The 18,072-nt window shown below is 44.6% G+C and overlaps 2 protein-coding genes across 2 annotated transcripts in view; one reads left to right on the top strand and one right to left on the bottom strand.

The window, feature by feature from the left end:
• Window positions 1–4,533, top strand: part of ep300b (EP300 lysine acetyltransferase b) — a 33,933-nt gene extending 29,400 nt beyond the window's left edge. The window contains 1 exon segment of the mRNA XM_030735026.1: window positions 18–4,533. Coding sequence (XP_030590886.1) covers window positions 18–3,182 — 3,165 coding nt within the window. The 3' untranslated portion in view covers window positions 3,183–4,533.
• Window positions 4,534–8,835: 4,302 nt separating this feature from the next.
• On the bottom strand, window positions 8,836–13,656 carry cbx7a (chromobox homolog 7a). The gene is made up of 6 exons (XM_030736248.1): window positions 13,328–13,656; window positions 12,183–12,226; window positions 11,981–12,046; window positions 11,787–11,853; window positions 9,646–9,937; window positions 8,836–9,554 (listed from the first exon to the last, which is right to left on the bottom strand). Exons 1-6 carry the CDS (start codon window positions 13,397–13,399, stop codon window positions 9,019–9,021), a joined length of 1,077 nt encoding a protein of 358 aa, XP_030592108.1. The 5' UTR covers window positions 13,400–13,656; the 3' UTR covers window positions 8,836–9,018.
• Window positions 13,657–18,072: the final 4,416 nt, after the last annotated feature.

Here is an 18,072-nt window from a genome sequence, read left to right as displayed (position 1 = left end):
CCTGCTTTCTTTCCCAGGACTATGACTTGTGCATCACCTGCTACAACACTAAAGGTCATGAGCACAAGATGGAAAAACTGGGACTTGGGCTGGATGATGATAGCAGCAACCAGGCAGCCACAGCTACTCAGAGCCCCGGTGACTCTCGTCGTCTCAGCATCCAGCGCTGCATCCAATCGCTGGTCCACGCTTGCCAGTGTCGCAATGCCAACTGCTCTCTGCCATCCTGCCAGAAGATGAAGCGTGTTGTTCAGCACACAAAGGGCTGCAAGCGCAAGACAAATGGCGGCTGTCCCATCTGCAAGCAGCTCATTGCTCTGTGTTGCTACCATGCCAAACACTGCCAGGAGAACAAATGTCCCGTCCCATTCTGTCTGAACATCAAGCAGAAACTCCGGCAGCAGCAGCTACAGCACAGACTGCAGCAGGCCCAGATGCTGAGGAGGAGGATGGCCAGCATGCAGCGGGTGGGCCAACCAGCTGGAGGGCCACCAGGGGGACCTGTGGTTGGACTTCCATCACCAGGAAACAATGTTACCACGGCACCTAGTACCCCAACATCTGGTGGAACACAACCCCCTACTCCCCAGACCCCGACTCAGGCCATGCTTCCAGTCCCACAGCAGGGAATGGGTCCTGGTCCTGGAGTACAGCAGCAACAGCAGCAGCCGGGAGGGATTCCTCCCCAACATCCTCTCCATCACCAGTTCCAGCAAATTCCAGGAGGAGGAGGAGGTGGTGGTGGGGCAGGAGGAATAATGAGCTCTTCACAACATCAGCAGCAGCAGATGCTTCCTCAGGTCCAGCAACAGCAGCAGCAAAGTGGAGCAGTGACCAATCCTCAGCAGCACCAACAGCACCACAACAGTTTGCCTCCATATGCCAGCAGACCTCCAGGCTCCTCACCGGTCCACCAATCCCAAGGCAAACCAGTTCTTGGCTCTGCAACGCCTCCCCAGCAGCAGCAGCCTGGTGGCGCCATCATGGGTGGAAATGTTGGGAGCCAGCAACCTCCCAGCCAGCCACAGAACCAGCCTGCCCTTCCACAACAGCAACCTTCTGGACCTCCACCTGCAGCTGTAGAAATAGCCATGAAGATTCAACAGGTTGCTGATGCTCAAAGGAAGATGGCACTACAGAGACAAGCAGCCCAGGCAGCTGCCAGCTTGATTCCTCCTCACGCTCAACATCAACAAGGTCAAGGTCAACAGATGAGCATGGGACACCCAGGGGCTGTAGGGATGGTAGGACCACAGGGCATGCCACCACAGACCCAAGTGTCAGTGACAGCTGCTCGGGCCCACATGGATCAACAGCAAGGTGCACATCCAGGGTTGATGGTTGGCGCTGGTGGGCCCATGCAGCAGCCTTCTCAGCAAAGTAACGTCCCACAGGGCCAGGTACACCTTCAGCAGCAGAGGATGGGAGCTCCACTTCAGAACCCGCAACAGCAGCAACAGCAGTGGACTGGCCAGGGAATGCCACCCCACCAGAGGCAAGCTATGATGAACCAAATGGGCCATGCTAGCATGATGGCTGCCCAACATCAACAACAGCAGCACCAACAAGCTCAGGGCCATGCTACCTTGATGAATATGGCACAGCAGCAGCAAGGTGCTAGCGGCGGGGTCACAGGGGGAGCCGTACCTGGAGTCACTGGTGTACCAGGGGTTAGTGCTGCTGGTGGAAACTTCCCCCAAGCCGCCCTCCACGAGCTATTACGGACACTCCGCTCACCCAGCTCTCCACCTCAGCAGCAGCAAGTCCTCAATATTTTGCGGTCTAACCCACAGCTAATGGCTGCTTTTATTAAACAGAGGGCCTCAAAATACAAGGGGGGGCAGGGGGGCCCTGGTGGACCAGGAGGTGTACCAGGAGGACCTGGTCCCACAGGGGGTCCTGTTGGAAATGTCATTGGAGGTGGGGGACCACAGGTGAACTTGAATGCTGCTGGTGCTGGTCAGCCGGGGATGCACATGGGGGGTCAGGGAGGAACGAATGTGAACATCACCACTATGGCTCAGCTGCAGCAAGTACAGCAGCAGCAGCAGCAGTTACAGCAGCAACAGAGGCCAATGCTCAGTGGTTTACAGCAGCAGCAGGTCGCAGCTCTACAGCAGCAGCAACAACAACAGCAGCAGCAGCAAGGGGTGGGGAGAGGAATGCAGGGCCAGGGGCCACAGATGGGAAATCTCAGCAGTCCTCATCTTAGAGAGTTGTTCATGAGACGACATCTGCAGCAGCAGCAGCAGCAGCAGCAGCAACAACAACAACAGCAGCAGCAGCAAATGGGCGTAAATCATGGTCAGTTTCAGCAGCCACAACCACCACAGGGGCAGGCATTCATGGGACAGCCAGGGATGCAGCCTCCTACTGTGGGTCAGGGTCCTCCTGGAGGTCCATCTCTTGGTCCTCAGCAGTCCGGTGGCCCACCAGGCCAGCAGGGGCAAGGTTACCCAGGGTCAGTGGCCCAGCAGCAGGCCACAGCTGTACTCCAGCAGAGGCTTCAGCAACAGCATCACCTCCAGATGCAGCAGCAGAATACCATGGCTGGCCTGCCAGGGACTGATGCAGGGCCAGGTGGAGAGGCTGTAGGAGGCCCTCAACAGCCACCTCAAGTCCCTCAACCTGCCCAGAGTGGACCCCCACCTTCTCAGACCCTACAAGCTCTCCACCAGAGGTTGCTCCAGCAGCGACATCTGGGTCCTGGGGGGTCACCAGCCCAGCACAGTAACCCCATGAGCCCTCAGCAGTCACAGCAGATGGCCCAGTCTCCACACCCACACCTGCAGGGCCAGGCTCTGCCCACGTCCTTGGCTAATCAGGTGCGATCCCCACAGCCGTCTCCCAGACCCCAGTCCCAGCCGCCACACTCCAGCCCGTCCCCGCGCATGCAGCCTCAGCCCTCCCCACATCACATCTCCCCCCAGTTGCAGACAGGTTCACCACACTCAAGCCATCTGAACCAGCACCACCCAGGAATGGTGGTCCCTCCACAACAACAGCAGCAGCAACAGTCAGCGACTCAGCAGCAGCAACAGAACACTATGGAGCAGTTTGGGTCAGACCAGAGTGCCATGCTGTCTCAGCTGAGTGGCATGGCTGGTCTACACGGGCCAGGGGGCAACAGCCAGGACCCGCTTAGCCAGAACATGAATCACAACCCTTTAAACATCATGTAGAACTTCTCAAAGTGTCAAGCTGAGCTGAAATGCTCTGTGATCTTTCGCACAAACTGCACTCACCCAGGACAGTATTACTGTTATTACTTAGCCTTTCTTCTTTTTTTTTTTTTTTTTATATACTATTATTAAATGTTATTTAAAATGTTTTCAATAAAGATGCATTGAACTGAACTTCCTATGGGAGATGAACAATAAATCAAGCAGTTGTTAAATGAATTAGAATAAATGAATTGTAAGTTATTGCTGTTAATATATATATATATTTTTTGCCAATTGTGGAAAAGAGGGAGATGGTTTCTGCCACTTCTTGCAGAGTACACGAAAGGTGATATTTTTGGGGGGTAAATACAAGTACTTGCCTTTTTTGAGAAATGTTTTTAAGATTTTAAAAGTGGTCGAGAATTAAAGAGGAAATGATTTAATGCAAAGAACTTTTTTTGTTTTTTTTTTATATATCTGTTTTTTTGTTTTGCATTCTTCGGACTGTCTTTCTGTTTCGCAGAGTGATGTGGATAATTGTTGATGTAGATCCAAACATGATGCATATCTTCCTTTTTTCTTTTTTTTTAATGTTTGGGTTTGCTTTATTTATTGTTTTATTTTGGGATGGGTTGGGTTATGTACCTTGAGACTGCTACGATTCGTATAGAAATATATTTTTGTTATTGACTGTTAAGATTTAGATGTCTGTAGTCGGTTCTGTCCAGCTGGGAATAATGTCAGTGTTTTCTTGCAGAGGTTGAGGGGTCTGCTCTGAGTTTGACGTGTTGAATGGACATATTTCGACATCCCGGCCAAGCTTCTTGTGTTTTGGACATCAGTCATGCTGGAAGAGACGCTCTCCCCCTCACGAACATGCAAAGCCCTCTCCCTCGAATGTGTGTGCACTCCTTCCTTTTTAAAGACCCTTAAAATGGAGCAGTGGAGGCTTGGGGAGGGGGGGGGGGTGCATACCTGTGTGCCTGTAACATTTTGAGTACATGGGCTGGGATGTGGAGGGGAAAAAAAAATGGGGTGGGGTTGGGGTCCTTTTAGTGTTTTTAGGATTCTGCTGTTTGAAGTAAACAGAGGATAACGATCCAAATGAACTGTGTTGCACAGAACTGAGGCGAAAGAAGGCGATGTGAGCAGCTGGTTTCCGGCTCTTTCTGCCTCGTCCCCTTTGCTGCTTCCCTTGGACTTTAAATCCCTCTCCTCTGGGGGAGATGTTGAGCTCCCTCCCCACAAACTCAATCCTCTATCTTTCTGCTAAGAACTTTGGGAGTTTAATTTAATATTTTTTACTGTACAAAGGAAACAAACTGTGGACTCAAATACTGTTTTTATAATAAAATGAAAATTACAAGTAGCAGTGTGTCCTGTGTGTGGCTGTTTGTCAGAAATAACAGGTGAGACATGCTCACATCCAAAACAAGCATTCCTATGTGAGCTCACAGGGACAGGGTTTTTATAGCTTATAAGAATCACTTAGCTGTCCCAGACTTCCCAAGACTCAGTCTTGCGAGATTAAATATGTGATCAATGATAAAGCTGATCAGTTTCAGCTTCTGCTCGCCTCAATCCTCAAAAGTCAACTTCCACTGATCTGGGAGCTGCTTTAGTGTTGATCTGTGCATTTTCCAGCGTGATGGTGGAGCTCTGTCACGGGGCAGGAGTGAAAACTAAGTGGCCTGGAGATCATCAAATTAACAATTTGAATCCATGGCCAGGAAACTTCCCCAGATCTTAATCCAGCTGAGGATCAGTGGTAAATCCTTTAAAAGCGGGTGGACAAGCAGAAGCTCGCAAACTGTGATCGCCATCAATCAGGATTTGGCCCTGAAGCTGATATCCAGCAGCACAAGTTATGAAGAAGGGCTGACGCTATAAAAACTGATTCTTTACTGGCAAATGAATCAAATTTAGACAAAGTTATGAAATGCTCATGATTGTGCCCATCAGTGTTGCAGCATCTCATGAAGAGTTAGAAAGATTTACAGATGATTACAAGCTAATTATTACCTAATGGTTCACTAATAGATTATCTCCCAGCTGCTTCTTTGGTAAATAACCATTATCTGCTAGACTGCCCTGGATTATTAGTTATGAAGAAACTACTGATGAAATAAGCTGGGCAAAGTACAACTCTGCAGCACTCATTCTTCAGTGAGACCAATTTAGAAATCATAACTTAGTGTTTTATGAAAGATTTTTATTTGTTGTTTAACAAAGCCATGTTATTTATCCTGGTAGGAAGCTAAATAAACGGATCTGCTGTCATGTGCACAGCGTGATGAGATCCCAACAAACTAAATGTGGGGCAAACACTGTGTTAGTGTTGGGATAATGTGGGACATGCTAACAATGCTGAGTAGTCTGAAATTTTGTGTGAAGTGAATTGTGCATGTCACAGATTTGTCATTTAACATGTACAGGCCAAATACATTTCCAACTCTCTTACTGAGTAAAGACAACAAGGATAACGGGAAGTTTGTTCTCGTGGTTGTTAGATATGCTCCTGGATCTTTTATTTCACTGTCAGTTCAGCTGCTCTTCTATCTAGTAAGTTTTTGAGTTTCAGTTTGGATACATTCATAGACTGGCATAAACTTTTTGAACCATACATGACAAATTCAGTTATTTCTATCCAGTTATGAAACACAGATGCACATATATTGAAAAAACTCAGTTTTTCTGAATACACTACTGATTCATTTTCTGTTCTGTAGTTTCCATCATACTCAACAAATTCTGCAAAGCTTTGTGACTTTTTTAAGAATTGTAACTCTGTCTGAGTATCGCATCAGACAGGATAACCTTCTTCTGGCTGTAATAAAAAGCCTTCCCTTCATATATGCTGGGTAACAGCCAGACTTTAGGAAAGTGCATGTTTTGCAGGGGGACAAGGAATAAAAATGCTGTGCAGTCCCACTAAAAGAGGGACATCTGCTCACCCTGTGCACATCCATTTCTACTCCATGGTGTCCAAAGCCTTGCTGATTGTGTGAATTTACCGGTTACTTTTCCCTTTTTCAGCTCAACATTGATATTTCAGCAGCTCCACTACTATTTCACCTCTGACATACTTGAATTTGATGGCGTCACTTACAGTAATGTTTTTCCTGAGAGGAATATGCCCTCTAGTGGTGACACACACACAGAGATATATATATATATATATATATATATATATATATATATATATATATATATATATATATATATATATATATATATATATATATATATATATATATATATATATATATATATATATATATATATATATATATTTGACAATTTAAAAAAAAAATATATATATATTTTTTTTTTAACTGCCAAATTTCAAGGCAGCATTACTGGATTGCACTGGAAAGCAGTCCAGTGCTGTTTGTCTTTAAGGAGACACTGATAACACTGACAGATGTGTGTGAGTGAAGACAGAAGAAGGGTAATCTGGGAGCACATGAGTGGGTTACCATCACCTCTTTGCTCATTAGAAATTGAAATATGTGGAATAAAGCAGGACTTTAAAGAAGCTCTTGCTGGTTTTATTATGGCACTGAACAATGCGCCCAAACAGAAATCAGTTCCCTCAATTTCTGCTTGTTTGTGGGTCTCTCTGTATTCACTTTAACAGAAAAGCTGCTCTACTGGGTTGAGATTGGGTGACTGACTTGGCCATTAAAGAAGCTCCCATTTCTTTGGCTTGAGAAACTCTTGGGTTGCTTTTGCAGTATGTTTTGGGTCATTATTATTTACACTGTGAAGAGCTGCTCAGTTTTGTCTGAATGTGAGCAGAGAGTACAGCCCTGTAGACTTCACAATCCATCCTGCTGCTACTATCAGCAGTCACATCATCAATAAACAGTAGTGAGCCAGTTCCACTAGTATGTGTATATATGTTCATACCATAACATTTCCACCACCATATCTGACAACTATGCTTCTCTGTCCTTCATATTTTTCTATTCCCATCAGTCTGATACAAGCTCATCTTATTTTCATCTGTCCAAAGAACGTTTGTCAGAGCTGTGCAGGCTCTCTAAGATCTTTCTGGCAAAGTCTAATCTGACCTTCCTGTTTGAGTGTAACTGGTGGTTTGCATCTTGTTCTAAACTCTGTAGTTTCATTCATGAAGGTCTCTTGATTGTAGACTTTCACAGTGACACACCTACCTCCACCAGAGTGTTCTTGACTTGGTTAGACGCACTCTTCTGGTCTTTCAGGCCTTTTGTGCTTCTGTGACTTGCATTCGTTCTTTTAAAGAAGCCTTGATAGTTTGCTGTGATCGCTCTCTGCGGCAGGTTGATTTTGTATTTGTTTTACCTAATGGTGTCCTCCTTCACTTACATGTCTTTGCACCTCATATCAAGTTTCAGTGAACAGCTACCAAATGCAAGTTTAACATCCGCAGATCTTTTCTCTGCTTCATTTATCATGAAATAACGAGGGACAGACCTCACCTCACCGTCACACTGCACTTCAGTCACACCTTGACTGCTTGCTTCAGCCTAGAACACTAACATGTTCAGGGTTAAACCCACTGTGGTGGTGAGCAGAGGCAAAACTACAACGTGTCATTGCCCAAAAAAACTTATGAACCTAACCGCATGTCTGTGTTTGGATACATTTGTGTATCATAAGTGGCTTTTTGATGAGTTTTGCCTCTTTTGCAGAACGGAAACTGTTGTGAAATTAAACCTTGATTTCTTTGTGAACACCCTCTTTGAAGGTCAACACACTCCAGGAGGCATTTATTGTAGTACACATTTATTGGAAATACAGTCAAAGTAAAAATGCATTTTAAGAGAGAAGACATGTTTGTCAGAGAGAGACTTTTTGGGACACACCGAGTGACATAAGTTAGTTTAGCTTATACGTGTGACATGCAATAAATAAAAGCTTACTACAGTCTGGCCTAATGTACATCTGCTTCCATTTGTACATAACCTACATAGCATCACAGCGACTGTGTAAAATGATGCCTCCTCTTTTGATACACACAAAGGCTAGTGAAAAGAGTGGACTATCAAATGGTAATACAAAAATAGAACCAGGTAGCATTTCATACTTGAAAAGTTAAGGGACAGACAGACAGACAGCAAACACGACTGAGTACTTGTTTTTGCGCATCCATCCTCCTTGAAATGCAGAACTTCAGCTAAGCGGCAGGCATTAATTCTTTGTTTTGTTTTTGTTCTTTTTCCTTTCTTTTGTGACAGAAATAACCCTCTTCAACAAAGCACAGGACAGGGCTTTGAGCATGTGTGGCAAAGACTGACAGGGCATGCGGTTAGCTCTGTGCAAATACTAAAAAAAAAAAAAAAAAAAAAAAAAACCCAAAAAACAGCAACATCTTTACAAAAGATTTGTAAGAAAGAGGAGCGACTGAAAACAGGCCCCGAGAACCGATCTGAGTGTGAGACTGATGTCTTGCTGGAAAGCTCTGAGAAAAGTAACTGCATCGAAAGAATTATCTGAACTGCACTGTTTTATGCTGCTGTCTCACCATGGGTCTCACTCTCAGTGAACCCAGCGGCCCCGGGAAAGAAACCAGCCGCTGACTTCCATGTAGTCTGCTGGATTGCAATGGATAATTTGAGCACTTTTATTTTTTCTTTTAGGGGCCTCAGGCTTCCTCTCGCATCTAATAAATGAGCCACAATGATAAAATTACCACTCATTTTTAATGCAAAGGCAATAAAATCTTTACTGAACTCAGTGGTAAATGAGTGTAGCTTTGTAAACATGTAGCGTTTCTTACTTACACAATCATTTTACATGTACAAAATGAGTGGCAAGTCTAATTATGGTTATTTTGAGCTCTCTCTCCACTTCTCTTCATCCTCGTTCAGTAGCCCTTAAAGAAGCCTTCGGCTACCTTCGCTTCTTTAAATGTCACCGTCACAGAGTTTAAAGTTACTTTTGTCACGATCACTGTCTCCGGGTGGTCTGCTGCTGCTGTGGGGGCAGTCTTTGGGGCAACGCTCTGGTTGTCACCTCTTGCTTCCTCCTTCCTCACCTCAGCCGGGCAGCAGACAGCGGCAGCGTCACCTGCCGTCTCCCTGCTCCCCTGGATGCTCACTATCACTGAGGTCGCGTTGCTTCTCTCTGGACCTGACTCCACGCCCTCCTCGAATCTGTCCGAATCTGGCCCGTCACCCACAGAAACCGCATCGCCCGGTCTGGCCTCAGATGCCGAGGCGCTGTCCTTTGATTGGTCGTACACAAGTGGTTGTTTCTGTGTGAAACTGAACTTGGCCTCACTTGATATGCCAATCCACGTTTGTGAGCTTACCACAGTAAGGTCAGAATCCACCTTCTCCTCCACCTCCAACTCCAGGTCCTGTCGCTCGAGCAAGGCAGGGGAGCTGCACTCTGACAGACCTGAAAAAAGAGAAGGCACATTTTGAGAATTTTTGAGGCTCAAAGGCCATGCTAGGGCTGCTTCATTTTCTTAAGAGCTTGACCAACCAACCATATAAACTGCCTTCGCATCTCTCCTCAATAGTACTCTCAGACTTGTCTTCTTCACTGGTGCCACCCCAATCCTCCTCCATGGGCTCCACCTTCTTCTTCTGCAGACGCATGTGTTTGTTTCCCTTGGGCACCCTCTGCCTGCCGTTCCTTCTAGCCTGGCGCCGGTACATGCCGCCGCGCTCAACCTGGTCCACGTCCGTGCTCATGGACCTGGTGAGGGAGAGGCGAATGCGAGGCGGGGGCTTCTCCACCATCTTGTGGGAGCTGCGGAGGTCCATGGCAAAAACGTTCTGGGACAGAGATGGTGACAGGTCAGCAGCTGCATGACTGCTGCATTCATTTTGAAACATCAACTACAATTCTGTCATTTGAATTACAGTGAAACACAGGATGCATTCACTTTTAGACAGACAACAGATTTATGGGAAATGCAGTCCTGCATTATTCTGTTTGAGAACACCAAACCAACACTCTCCCTCTGTGGCAAAGAGTGTTTACTTGTGCAGACTTTCAAGCTGCAAACTTTAACTGCTCACCATATTTGCCAGCTTTGTTTTAATACTCAAAAGAGAACACAGGGCTGCTGGGAAAATGATTAGTTCTGCAGGAACTGGTTGATTAACTAAACACTAATCAATGAGCCATGATCTTCCACTGTGTGACACCTTCTTTACTACGATCACCAAAAAAAAAAAAAACCACACACAATCCCTCTGCTGCGAATGCTCATTAACACAGAAAATGTGTCATAATCTGCCACAAATAAAAGTGCCCCACTGACAATAATCCTCTCATGGCACAGCAGAGCTGTTCTCTAAACTTCCTTCAAGAAGGTGTAAATGGAGGTTAAAGGTGCAACACGTACGTTTTGCTTTTTTTGTTTCAACCCCAGCTGGTCCTGTAATACAAATTTTTACCACAAGAGGCAGCAGTGACTCAGTGTGGTGTCCAGCCTGTGCTCACGCTGAAGTAGGAGCAGCAGTGCACAGGCTGTGATTCTGTCCTCGTGCTAATCATGCTGAAGGACAGGCAGCAAAAAAAAAATCCAATGATGGCTGAAGCTCTTGGTGGGAGTTTGTTTTAAGGACCGTCTCCAGTCCTCATCGTGACGATAGCAAGAACTGGACCGGTGGATTATTTCTACAGCAAAGCAGCGCCTAGTGATGCTCTGATGTCCATGTGCGGCACAAATGAAATGAAATCAGCCAGGATGTGGACAGCGACAGCAGCGACTCCATCTCTAGAAAAGGTACTGCACCTTTACTCGTTTTGCGAGCCTTTTTACAAATTGCATCTTTAACAGCTGTAGCCAAGCAACCGCCATTCAGGGCCACAACCCAAACACATCCCTTTTAAAGACCATCAAGGCTGTTACACCTTTTGTCTCTTACTGATTGTTTATATGTGCACTCTGTAAAGAAAGTGTTCGGCTGACAGTTTGATGTTTTAAATTGTTAAAATGTCTGGATGATTACGCACCATAAAGACAAAACAACAACAACAAAAACCTTACAGTGATGCCTTTCCCCCTCATATTCCCAGCTGTTTATGGGAATTCTGTTTCTCAATTAAAGGGGCACTCTGGCAATTTTATACATGAAACTTGAGTACTACTCAGCCTGTGAAAACAGCTTGAAAAATAATCCTACTGATGTCACGGTGATGTCACTGGGGTTATCAGGCTCAAGCTCAAGTTGCATTCGGTGCTAAAAGACAGCAGGATTACAGGTCAGGCAGCTCTGGCAGCAGGAGGTTGTCTACAGGGTGGTGGTTCAATCCCCGGCTCCTCTAGTCTGCATGTCGAAGTATCCTTGGGCAAGATACTGAACCCTGAGGTACCCCCCCTCCCTTCTCCCAGGGCAGAAAAGTGCTCTGAGGATTCTTAAGTCCCATAAATATTTTAAAGTTTAATGTTAAATTGATGGAATGCCCCTTTAATTTCTCTCACAAAACTTGTGAATACTGCACTAATTACAGGATCTTTTTTTGTATGTGTGTGTGTGTGCGCAAATACCAAAAGTCATCACCTGGACAAATGTGCAACTGCCCTTAAACAAACAAGCCTGGCCAGCAGTCAGGATTAATGAAGGAAGATACAACAAAGGTTTGTGAGACAAGAGGAAAGGTAAGTGTCGCTACCCGCAGGACGGGCCTCCTCGGTCTGAGACCTTTCCTGCGATAGGCCAGAGCTCTTATCTTCTCCTGACTGGGAGAGAAGCAGACACAGAGGGAGAGGTCAGAAACAAGGCAACACAAACAAACTGTGACCAAGAGAACGAAAGGAAAACCAAAATTGCTTTGCAGGCAATGAAAGAGTTTCTGTTAGTACTCACTTCTCTTCGTAGGCCAGGACCAGGAGAGGGTCCAAAATATTGTCCTCTGGTTCCCAGGTACTGTACCTGCCAACACACACACACAGTCAAACTGTCTATCTAGAGATGGTGCTCTGGTGTGAAGAAGCATATTCTATAAACACTCATTAATATACACTGAAGGAGGCTGAAGTCACCAGATGATGACTCAAGGCTTACTCACTTCGGGGGCCATCCCTGCCATTTCAGTAGATACTCCACAGTACCCTGAGGAGAGACAGAGGAGGAAGGGGGTGGGGGCACACTTAAAGAAGATGCAGCAGAGAGAGACACACACAAAATCTGCTCCAGCCTATACAGTAACAAGCTGCTGTCGCTTTAAAGTGTGGAGTGATGGAAGAAATAAGGGAGGGAGGGTCACGGGGATTTTTTTTTTTTGTGTGTGTGTGTGTCCTCCCCCCTCTCTCTCTCTCTGTTTTTTTTTTTTTTTAAGGGTGTTTTTGTGAGGGGGTGACGTCAATGACAGCGGGGCTGCGTGGCTGCAGCTCCTCGCTCGTTCGGCGATGACGTGACCGCACATGGCTACACGAGCCGGTTTACACAATTCCCGGGCACATTCTAGAACGTCGCTCTCGTATAGGTGGGGCCACGAGAACATGTAAACAACGTGGAGTTGCGCAACATTTAATTTTCTGCTAGAAACAATTATCGCAGTCATATGCGCGGCTATAAATAACAACCCCGACGCACGGGGCGCGCACGAGGAGGAAAACTGTTTGTTTATAGGGGTGCGTGAGTTCGGTCTGTGTTAAACTCATGCAAGAGCTGATTCCACGTTACTGTGCGCACATGCTGCTCAAACATCGCCCCCGGGAGGTCCTCTTCTCCCTGCCGCTCTTGCCTCCACTGTAAAAATCAATGGGTCACCATCACGCAGCAATCAGCGACATTACGCAGCGCTTACGGCCGCTGCGCCGCTCACCAGCTAACCGAAAATAAACTGCGCAGCTCCCCGCATACTGGCCGTTAGACCGGTTTTCAGGTCACACACCCCCATCTTCTTTTTCTCCTCATTTCACTACAACTGCGTAGGCTCCTTCAAAACATGAACATGCTGCAGCAGCCGAGCCGCTGCACAGGAAGGTTACAGGATGCGACTCGCGCAGTGAAACAATGTTAAACTTTGGCGCAGTTGCATGAAAACAGATTAGTCTTATCTCTTAGCGTAAACTGGAGGGAAAGTGCGTAGCCTAGTTTTGTTGTGCATTAAGGCAGGAGCCGAGCGCTCCTTCACGAGAGAAAACAACACAAGAGAATAAGTTGTTTTGAGTTATTTCAAGTGTGTTTGTCACCAGCGCCGCTTCTTACCTTTCTCACCCTCTTATTTGTTATCGACTCGACTGCAAACACTTGATCTCCAATGGATGACAGCTCCATCATTGAGCGCTGGGTCGCACCTCCTGAACAGGACGCGAACTGGATCTCTGCTTTTTTTATTATAATTTTTTTCTTTTGTCGGAGTGCAAAAATAAAGGAAATAGTTAAAGACGAGTGTGCGCGTCTGTGTGTGGGGAAAAACCCTCACAGTGTCACTGCGGCCGCTCGCTCCCCGCGTCAGCGCTTGTTTTTCTGCTTCTGCTGCTTCCCCTCACGCCAAACTCCTGCCGCCTGCCTCTCTCACTTTTTAAAATCTGCGACACATCAACAGCAGGCTTTAAGTCATGCGCGCTCCCATTTTGTTGCGTAGGGCCGAGCCCCCAATGTGCGTGCCCGCACCCGCGAGGCCGCGCACGCAAATTAGAGTAGAGTGCAAAAGAGGGGCAGAGGCAGAGGCGCGGGGGTCAGGAGGACAAGGGTATTAAGAATTAAAGTTAGGGGAGTAAGCCCTGCTGCTTTGTGTGGAAGCCTACTTCCGCCACTCAATGTTTTTATTTTTATTCATTTATTTTGCCGTCCATAAGTCAAAATTTCGGGTTAGTTTCTTGAAATTTCGTTTTCTAGAATGTTTGACTTATTGAGAGGTTTAGGATACCCAACTCCAAATTTCGAGATAATAACCTGAAATTTTGACTTAATACTTTGAAATTTCGACTTACCTCTCTCTGGGGAAAAAAAATCCGTTGTGGAACTAAGCTTCCATATTATTATGTATATATTATATTTATATTGTTATATTTAAGTTGTAGTTTTTCTTTTAGTAAACATTAAAACACTTTAATAGTGGACTCAGATTTTTTAAAAGTGTAGTTTTTTTTTTTTTGTAGAACATTACTTGAATTCATTGTAAAACTAAATATTTTATGTATTTCTACAATTTGAAGAAAGACACAAACACTTTGACATTCATTAATTTGGGACCTATGGAAGTTGGTTTCTACCACGGAGGTAAGAGTCTAAATTTCGAGTTTGGTTTCTTGAAAATCAGACTTACCCAGAGGTTTGGGATACCTGACTTGAAATTTTGAGATATTTTGAAATTGTACAATGAAAACTTGAACATGTTTCTACTCTGTGAAGAAATATCCACTGATTTGCAAACCATGGAATCTGGTTTCTATCACTGAAGGAAAGTTTAAGTTTTGGGTTCGTATCTCGAAATGTCAACTTTATAACTTGAAATTTTGATTCACTCAAACAATTTGAAAATTGATGATAATAGGTAGAAATTTTGAGATAAAACAGGAAAACCTAACTTAGCTCTGCCTGGCAGTTAGGGTTTGGGGCAGGTAGTCGTCCTCTCACCAAAGGTAACAAAGGGTTTTCATTAAACAAATAACACAGGTAATGTGTTAATATTCATCTTTAAAATTGCTGGTACCATCTTTATACATATCTAGCGTGCAGATGTTACAGTGCAATCAATTGTCTCTACAAGCTCTACACCAAAAAATGCTAATAACCCTATTTCCCACAATGCCAAACTAGTCCTTTAAAACAACAAATATCATAGCATCATAATATGACTTTCAGGGCTTTAAATGTGTTATTTTTGCACTTTCACAAGTCCTTAGTTGCAACACTGGACTCCAGCGTGAGCATGAAACAGTATGAGCTCATGTATTTTTATGTAACTGTAGTAAAGCTCAGGAAAGATCAGAATCTGCAATGGAAATGAAAGCTTCGCCTTCCCTCTCTGGTGGAAACGTCCACCCCTTCAACTGTGTTTGATCCAAATATGGAACGTAAGAGATAAACACTGACAGAAAGTCTTAATTTTACATCTTGAATGCTAAGCAACCTCTCTGCAGAGAGAAAAGCTGGAAATAAGGCAGAGTTTAACTAAAATGAAGGTCTCAGTGAATAAATAACTGCTCATATGCTCAAACAAAAGAATTAAATCAATAAAAAAAAATGTTCAGCTGTAATACTGTGATCACAAGCACTGATCACACACACTTTTCTAACTCTATACCTGAGCATCTGTTCACCCAGCCCCCCAGGTGGGAACAGCTCACAAAGGTGGAGCGAGTATTGTGGAAAAAGGGCCCAGAGCCAAATTCCTACTATCTTTCATTGAGGCTGGTGTGGATCAGTTTACAGAAAAACTCTTTGTAACTCCTCACATACACATGTGCAGTTCGTCCACACGGCCTGCGGTCCACACTCTCTCTGCACCTGGATCACTTGCATCACTTACGTGCATCGGGTGCCCTGGCAACAGTTTCTACGGCAACGACTGAAAAGCTGGGTGATGATGATGATGATGATGACGCAGCAGGAGGAGTTGACAAAAAGAATGAGCTGAACTTGTTGACCTTTGACCTCCCAGTTTTGAGATTATATAAACAGCCTATGTGCATGTTAATCCAATGGCTGTCTTTATATATGTTTGAATGTAGCCTCTGAGATATGAAGTAACAAACTGCTGTAAAAATACAGGAAATCTGGCTCAGCAATGCACAGTTTTTGTAAATTCAGCTGTAAATACGGATACCTCAAAAGCACAAAATACTATTTTTCAGTGAAGAGAAGCTAGAGTTATGTGAAATCATGCTGCTGAAGCAAGTCTCTACTGCTCAGTTAGGGCGGGGCCAAAATCTTTTGGGCAGGGCTGATATTTAGGCCAATATTAGCTGTTTGCTGATGTATAGGTATCGGCATTTAGAATGGCTGAAAAATGAAAATGAAAATAAAGAGACAAGAGAAACACCCTTCAACCATGTTATGAACGTGGATGTTTCATAGGTTGTCCACCAGAGGGCAATCTGCAGCTTCCCTGTTGGCAACACCTTTTTGGATCGTCACAAACGCACAATAAAACATTATCTATAGTCATATTACCTTTAAAGGACTCATAAACAACTACGCATAATCAGATTTACTTAATATGTTTTATGTTATGTGTGTCTGCAAGAAAAAAAAAAGTCTGACATATCGCATTTTTAAATCACCAATTATCGGTCTTATTGGGTATCGGTCATAAAATCCTATATCAGTCGAGGTCTACTCATTTAGCAGTCATCAACAGAAACCTTTTTAAAAAGTAGCTGTAAAACATTGTAATGACCAGATGAAGGTGTGCGATTACAGAAGTTTGGAAGCCCAAAGTCTCAGAATATGAAATACAGCAGTTTACTGTAATGTTCAGTGTTCTTATAAATCATTAATAAAGTAGACACAATCAAAATCAACTTGTTCAGAACTAAAAGGTTATTTGATTATATGGTTATATGAAGAGGCAGAAACATTAACAAAAGGTTTTGTTATAACATTTTCACTTAATTAATAATTAGTTTCTAATTCATTGTTACCTAAAAACAAAACGAGAGATCATTTACTTGAATCTCAGCTTTCATTTAAAACCTCATCCTTCAGTTCGGGAACTACTGCAGCAGCATCATAAGAACCAAAGACATCCACTCCCACTTCATGTTAGCCTCTTATGTAAAGATGAGAAAGAAAGCTGTTTAAAACACTAAAACACTTCAGATTATGCTCCTGCCTTTAAGCTTTACTCACTCTCCCAGTGAGTTCCAGACATCCAATAATGCACCTAAATACTGTTTTAATTAGAGCTTTCCTTCCTGCTGTCACATAAGCTTCCCATTTCTAGATGAACACGCAAGTTTAATTTTTAATTTAGTTTTAAAGTCCATACCTAGGTGACGTCACTAGGATTATTCTATCGTTCTTTTTGGAGCTGAAGAAGAACTTAATTAGTAAAAGTGGCCGAGTGCTCCTTGAACCCACTCACGCTCCTTTACGCTGGTTTTGTGCAGTGTGTGTATTTAAATGTCCAGCGGTGAGATTGCACAGTGCGCGGTGGTGTTTTAGTTCCAGTAAAGTCTATAAAGCTCTGCTGATGTGACCGCGCGTTATTTATGGTCCTCCTATAGGCGAGAGCGCACCTATCAGTCTGAAATACGGGACAAATGCGCCGCTTTTCCCGTGAGTAGGAGGTTATTCCTGCAATTCAGAGAGGAGATCCGGCGATCACATGACTTGTTATCTGCCCGGATACTACTGTAGCGCAGTTGGGAGTCGGGATGGAGCGGCAAACACAACACGGCAGGACGGATCACAGCGCTCACTCCCACCCACATGTTATGACTCACGTATGACTCACCAAACGTGCCAGTAAAATCAGGGCTACTTCACTGGAATATCAACAGCTAATAACATTAGTGTAATTTACAGCCTTAAACCGGGAATCCACGGGTTTATTTTCCCGTGTCCTACACCCGAGGGGCTGACATTTAAGTGGAACGAAGGAGAGCGGCGTTGATGGGAATACGAAACCATGCACATTTTTCTGGGGAACTAAAAACTTCAGGAGAACAGACCTCTTCACATCCAGCAGTTGGTATCAATTAGGCCTGTCGGTGTACGCTTCTGCACTCAGGCCTACAGTGGTGGAAAGCAAGTCCTCTGCTTAAAAACAAGCGCAGTCTTGCGGTGATACACCGATTCATCCCATGAAAAATCAGCGAGTGACTCACACCGGACTCCCTCAGAATCAGCGGAGTATTTTTATACAGTAACTTTGAGATTTTTAATGAACTCGTGCAAACTTTTACCTTCAGGTTATTACACTACATTATACTACTACACCATATACTCTGAGCTACAGGCCTGAATGTATGGCTATATTGTTAAATTACTTTTAGAATAAA

This window comes from Archocentrus centrarchus, chromosome 8 (genome assembly GCF_007364275.1).
Source record: "Archocentrus centrarchus isolate MPI-CPG fArcCen1 chromosome 8, fArcCen1, whole genome shotgun sequence".
Taxonomy (NCBI): Eukaryota; Metazoa; Chordata; class Actinopteri; order Cichliformes; family Cichlidae; genus Archocentrus; species Archocentrus centrarchus.
The sequence above is the reverse complement of the archived record's forward strand: the minus strand, read 5'-3'. Positions and strand labels throughout refer to the sequence as shown.

Excerpts from the sequence above, each read along its gene's own strand:
- cbx7a (XM_030736248.1), bottom strand. The coding sequence starts at position 13,399 with ATGATGGAGCTGTCATCCATTGGAGATCAAGTGTTTGCAGTCGAGTCG. Across the intron at positions 11,854-11,980 it reads GTCCTGGCCTACGAAGAGAA|TCAGGAGAAGATAAGAGCTC; the intron begins GTGAGTACTAAC and ends CTTCTCTCCCAG. Across the intron at positions 9,938-11,786 it reads CGAGGAGGCCCGTCCTGCGG|AACGTTTTTGCCATGGACCT; the intron begins GTAGCGACACTT and ends TCTCTGTCCCAG.